Source organism: Pistacia vera, unplaced genomic scaffold, assembly GCF_008641045.1.
Source record: "Pistacia vera cultivar Batoury unplaced genomic scaffold, PisVer_v2 Contig2, whole genome shotgun sequence".
Lineage (NCBI taxonomy): Eukaryota > Viridiplantae > Streptophyta > Magnoliopsida > Sapindales > Anacardiaceae > Pistacia > Pistacia vera.
In genome coordinates this window covers 1,258,479-1,264,420 of record NW_022196001.1, presented here as the reverse complement: position 1 = coordinate 1,264,420, position 5,942 = coordinate 1,258,479, and the positions used below count along the sequence as shown (strand labels likewise).

Sequence of the window (5,942 nt, the reverse complement as noted above, 5' to 3'; positions counted from 1 at the left end):
AGGCCGTGCAGTACTTTTTTTCATGTCGTGTCGTGCCAACGGCTCTACCAACTATCATTATATATCTATATTAATTTTTTTTATTTAATTAATAATTACCATCACCAAGATAGATGGTTTTAATGCCTTAAGTACACTTGTAGAAATTTTTAGTAATGTTTTAGCCCGCTACTAATGACAAGGACCAAAATGTAACTGACATGGATCAAAGTGTTACTAAAAGGTTCTACAAGACTAAAGTAACTTAGTCAAACCTAAGGTACAAAATTGTTATTTTCCCGACATTGGGAAACGTGACAAAATTCAGGGGAGCCAAGGAATTTTACCCTTCAATAATATGGGACCCTTTAGCATCCGACGTGGCAATCGGTACACGTGAGACACTCAGACACGAGTGACAACTCCTATTCCCGTTCTCATTCGACATTCAGTAGGAGAGAACAAATTAAAACAAAATCTCGTTCATTCATTAGATCACACAAACCCCAGCGACGCAGCAAAGCTCAGAGCTGAGAAACCCTAGAATCTGAGATCACTCAGATTCGATTCGATTTCGATTTGGATTTTTTGGGGAAAGAATAATAATAATAACGAGAATGGGGAAGAAGAAGAAGAGAGTAGCGTCGAAGGTGTGGTGCTATTACTGCGACCGAGAATTCGACGACGAGAAGATTCTAGTTCAGCACCAGAAGGCTAAGCACTTCAAGTGCCACGTCTGCCACAAGAAGCTCTCTACCGCCGGTGGCATGGCCATTCACGTCCTCCAGGTCCACAAAGAGTCCGTCACCAAGTAATCTTTCTCTCTCCTTTTTTTTTTTTTTTCAATCTAATTATTTTTTAGTTTAATTTTATTTGCCTGGCTCTAGTGTTTGGTTTTAATAGAAGCACGGTTTAAAATCTATATATTTTTTGCTGGAATTTGTACGGAATGATTGCGAAAATTGAGGTAAACTTAACTGGTTTTGAAATTTATTTAAGATTTTGATGAAATCTTCGTGAAATTTTTAGGCATTGGCTGGCTTGCTGAAATACTAGAAAAATTGATTTCACTGGTTTCGTAATTTGTGAAAGCTTTTCAAAAAAGTGAAATTTGTATGTGTTTATTCTGTTTTGCTAATGTTCTCTTGAAATCTAATTTGAAGTTTTGTGAAATTTATGGGAACGGCTTGACTTGATGAAATATGGGCTTGTAAAACTTTATAGAAATCTACTGGAAGGTTTACTGTATTTGTGGGAAATTGCTCGGCTTGCTGAGGTACAAGCAAACTTAACTTCACTTCACTGGTTTCAAAATTGTTAAAAGTTCTATTGACATTATGGATAAGGATACAGATGGCCTTTAAAATTTTTCAGATGCTCTTAAGTTTCATATAATTTGTAGGAAGGAGATTAGTAATAAAGGGTACCTGTATTGAAACCATGATTGAATTCTACCTGTATTGAATGAAAATTATGCATTAATTTTTATTCTATAGAATTTTTGGGTTGATTTTTTTTTTTTTTAATTTTTTTTTTTTTTTTATTGATTAGAGAGAAATAAGTGAATTTGAAACTTGTCTGGTTGGTCCCTGAAATGAAAAGAAGATATCAGTTGTTTTAATTTTTTTGTTCTTAGAGCTTTTATGCTGTTTCTATATAAGATATGTTTGAATTCTTATGATTGTCTTGGAAATGATAATTACTGTAACAGAGTTCCCAATGCGAAAGCTGGAAGAGAGTCAACTGATATTGAAATATATGGAATGCAAGGAATTCCACCGGACGTATTAGCTGCTCACTATGGAGAAGAAGGTGAAGAACCTGTAAATGTGTTATTTGTTAAGTTTTCTGAATTGTTTTTGTGTCATTATGATTTGATTTGTCTGAAAAAATTATCTTATTTCTTTCTTTTGCTTTTGGAGATGTTCTATTATGCTAGGAATTTTGAATTGAAGCACTTGACCAATGAATATTGTTATTCATTAGGTTTTGTTTTGAACTCTTGAGCACTCTGTAAGTCTGGTGTAACATCTTTCCTGTAAGAAGACATAATAGATTGTGCTGGCCTGTATTATTGTATTTGTTGTTCAACTATTGTTATGGTCTTGTTGTAGTTTAGAAGTTAGCAGGAAGGAAAAAGTTTTTATAAGTTGTTTGACCACTAGATCATCCATGGTGCTTGGTTTTTCTTGTGACTCATCCGAATTTACTGCTTTTGTTTCTTTATTTCTTTATTTATTTATTTCTTCTCTCTCTCTCTCAAACATACACATGCTCTCAATGCCTTTTTTTTTTAGTTGTTAGTTAATTTTTTGCATAGTTTATTTATATTCCTCCTGTCCGCTCTATTTATATTAAAACATTTTTGAAACTACAAACTAAACAAGCTGTCTTTTAGAGTATTCCTCATCTTCTATATCTCAACTTTAATATATATACTTTTCCCCCATTTCCTTGCAAAATAAAATATATATTGATTTGATTCTAGTTTATGATAAAAGTGATAGAGAAGTACTTGCTCTGGTGTTTTAAGTGTCTTCTCAGAGTGGTGCTGGGTAAAATTCTGCTGTAGTAAAGTTTGGAGATGCTGCATGTGAAAGTTATTTGTTAAACAAAGCTTCTCTTTCTAACAAATATTAGTTTTCCTGCAGAAGAAGAGGCTCCATCCAAAGTCGCCAAAGTCGACACTCCTTACACTCAGCTAGCTGGAATGGTGCCTGGACAATTGGGTGTCGGCTATCCTCCTCAATCAACTTTAGGGGCGATGCGGCCAATGTATGTTTTCTGTTACATATGTATACTTTTTCCTTTTTCTATATTCTTGCTCAAACACAAACAGCTTAAGGTGATGTAAGTGTCTCAAATGCAATTTTTTTTTTTTTGTAAAAAAAAAAAAGGGTTCTTTAAAGGATATATTTTCCCTAGAATAAGTATTGGTGCATGTGTCTCCTTTGCGTGTGAAGGTCATTACACAGTGTTTAGCCCTCCAGGTTATGGTCCAAGGACCGAGTGTGTGTGTGTGTGTGTATGTATATGTGAAGGAGATGAATATATACCTTTTTTTTTGTTTTTTTGGGAGAGGGGGATTTTAGCTGGAAACAGCCAACTAAATTTGGTGTAAATATTTTGATTCAAAGAAATTTGAGACAGCTTTTTGCAATTATCTGCCACTGCAGGATCTATATTTTCTTTTTCCTTGTTTGAGCTCCTAGGAAAAACAGGAATGTTTCACTTGCTCATTCTGTGTGTTACAGAAATAATGATTAATGTATCATTTTTCTTGCTTGTTGGGCTACAGCTACAGTTCTGCAGTACCAGTGCCTCCTGCTGGTTGGCCAGTGCCTCCTCGCCCACAGCCTTGGTATCCACAGCATCCGGCTGTTTCAATGCCTCCTGCTCCAGCAGGTTATGGCCAACAGCCTTTGTTTCCTGTGCAAAATGTAAGGCCTCCTCTACCATCAAGTACTTCTGCACTTCAGCCATCACAAGTAATTCCTCCTGGAATGCCCTTGTCCACGCAACCTGTTGCCGTATCTCAACCCTTGTTCCCTGTTGTTAATAACAATACACCTACTCAAAGTTCACCATTTTCTGCTCCCATTCCATCAACTACTGTTCCAGTTAGCTCTTCAGCAGAAATTAAAGGCTCAATTGATGCGCATTCAGGTGCCAACTCAACTATGACCAGCAGCTATCATGTCCCAAGCATGCAAGGTAATTGTCTCTACAACAACTAGTATTTCAACAGTAGCTTAATAGGACTGTTTTACTGTCTTAAATTTAGGATTGTTGTTATCAAATCCATTCTAAATATCAACTTTTTCGATGTTTTTTATCCTTGCAATTGCAATGCTGTTTCCAAAAAGCACAGCATCTGTCCCATCATAAAGTAATTTAGTTGATTTTATCTGATATTATTTGTACATTTTGTCATCTTTGCAGGTGGGACATTATCCAATTCACATTCTTATGCCTCCGGCCCCAACACTGGTGGTCCTTCAATTGGACCACCCCCTGTAATAGCAAATAAAGGTCCTCCTACTCAGCCAGCCGTTAATGAGGTCTATCTTGTTTGGGATGATGAGGCAATGTCCATGGTTAGTTGTTCTGAAGATGCACATTTTTATATGGCTGTTTCTAATGTTATTGCAGACTTGTTAATCCTGGTTATAATTTGAAATGTATACAGGAGGAGAGAAGAATGTCCTTAGCAAAGTATCAGGTGCATGATGAAACTAGCCAGGTAAGTGATAACTACCTTTTTAATCTATGGAGTTGGTTTGTACATCTAACCAGATGGATAGGCTTTATGTTTCGTGCTTTCAGATTACGCATTGTTACCTATTTAGAGAGGTATTTCCTATATGAATTCCAGTTTTTATGTTTTCTTCCTTACAAAAATAAACACATTTTGCAAAGAAATATGAACCTTTAGTCAATTCTTTTTTGCTCCAACTATTGGATAATGGGCATGTTGTTTATTTTAAACTGCCATGCTCCGGTTTGCACGCAATGCCTCCAACTGTTGTGGGCGTCAAAAGATTCAAGTAGGTATTTGCATTATTTTTGCTGGTACTTAGTAGTTATAATTTTCACAAAGCTTGCTGGAAATGAATTGAGGATTCTTCGTTCTAACACTCTACTTAATTATAAGAAAAATAGCTTATGTACTTGCCCTCTTAAAATTTGGATTAATTCTGTTTTAATTCATTCTCCCTATGCTTGATTCCCAAAACGTTTGGGGGGTTTGGGTCGAACAAGATCACATCCCACAGAAATTTCCATTTGTAGCATCGTTACAATTTATTTATATGATCGAACAGTGAATTCAGACTTGGCCCAGGTCAGCTTCTTTCGCAGAGTTTGGTATCTCTTGCATAGGACCAAGCTTTAAGATATCTGGTCATTCCTATCAATTGGGCCACAGTTCCTCTCTGATCATGTTATGTGTGTTTGCGTTTCAGATGAGCTCAATCGATGCAGCAATAGACAGAAGGATATCGGAAAGCAGGCTTGCTGGCAGAATGGCGTTTTAGAGCAACTGGACGTGAGGCTATGAACCCTTGTTGGATCGGTGGATGAATAGATAAGCTTCTGTGTATAATGGAATAGAAATTTCGAAGAAGAGGAGCGTCGATAGATTTTAGTCGTCATTCATTCTTTATCGGGGTCTTACAAAAGCGCAGAATTTAGATGTGTTGTATTTTTTGTTATTATTATTATTACTATTATTGTTGTTATTGCAAGAAAGATAGATAAAAAGAGCCATTGGTTGTTAATCATGTTCTCAAGAGTTACATCTTTTTCTTCTTTAATTTATTTGTTTATGAATTCATAAACCTGTTATGATATAATTTTGGTTCTAATTTTAGAAGAATTCACAAATTATTAAAAATAATAAATACAGGGATTGCCGTGAAAGGGCTTGTTTGGTGGTTAAAAACTCTTTCTAAATGACTAACAGGAAAAAAGGATTCCGTATAAGTATTTTTTTTTGTTTTTGGGTAAAGTACACTCGCAGGCAACCCATTTGTCCATTTGCTAATTTATAAATCATGGTTAATAACAATAATCTTCTTATATATAATTAAATATAAAAAATTTAAATCTTAAAAATATTTAAATTAGTCAACGCCGATCAAAGTCGTCGGTTTTTCATCGCCACGCGTGCCAACAAAAGGCCGACAATCTCATCACCCTCTGTTCATCCATGGTTTCCATTATGGCCATTGTTAATTTATCATCAATATTTGCAACTTGCCTTATAAAAGTATCTCAATTCTTGTAGAACTTGAAGGACTAGAAATCGGTGAAAATATTGGGTAACTGGAAAATAAACAGCGATTCAAATAACTTGAGTGGCACCGTGGATTTAGACAAAAATTCTTGTAGAACTTGAAGGTTTATTGTTTCTCTTGAATTCGAGTCTCTACGGTTACTAATAGGAGTGATCATTAGAGTTT

At 35.5% G+C, this 5,942-nt stretch overlaps 1 protein-coding gene across 1 annotated transcript; it reads left to right on the top strand.

The window, feature by feature from the left end:
• Nucleotides 1-447: 447 nt before the first annotated feature.
• Nucleotides 448-5,272, top strand: LOC116128389 (protein SUPPRESSOR OF FRI 4). Its single transcript, XM_031414098.1, has 7 exons — nt 448-790; nt 1,691-1,791; nt 2,631-2,754; nt 3,278-3,693; nt 3,922-4,076; nt 4,169-4,222; nt 4,944-5,272. Exons 1-7 carry the CDS (start codon nt 597-599, stop codon nt 5,013-5,015), a joined length of 1,116 nt encoding a protein of 371 aa, XP_031269958.1. The 5' UTR covers nt 448-596; the 3' UTR covers nt 5,016-5,272.
• The last annotated feature ends 670 nt before the right edge of the window (nt 5,273-5,942 follow it).

What these genes read in the sequence shown, in the direction of transcription:
- LOC116128389 (XM_031414098.1), top strand. Translation starts at nt 597, where the DNA reads ATGGGGAAGAAGAAGAAGAGAGTAGCGTCGAAGGTGTGGTGCTATTAC. An exon ending in TCATGTCCCAAGCATGCAAG is followed by an intron (nt 3,694 to 3,921) that starts GTAATTGTCTCT and finishes TCATCTTTGCAG; the next exon opens with GTGGGACATTATCCAATTCA. An exon ending in ATGATGAGGCAATGTCCATG is followed by an intron (nt 4,077 to 4,168) that starts GTTAGTTGTTCT and finishes AAATGTATACAG; the next exon opens with GAGGAGAGAAGAATGTCCTT.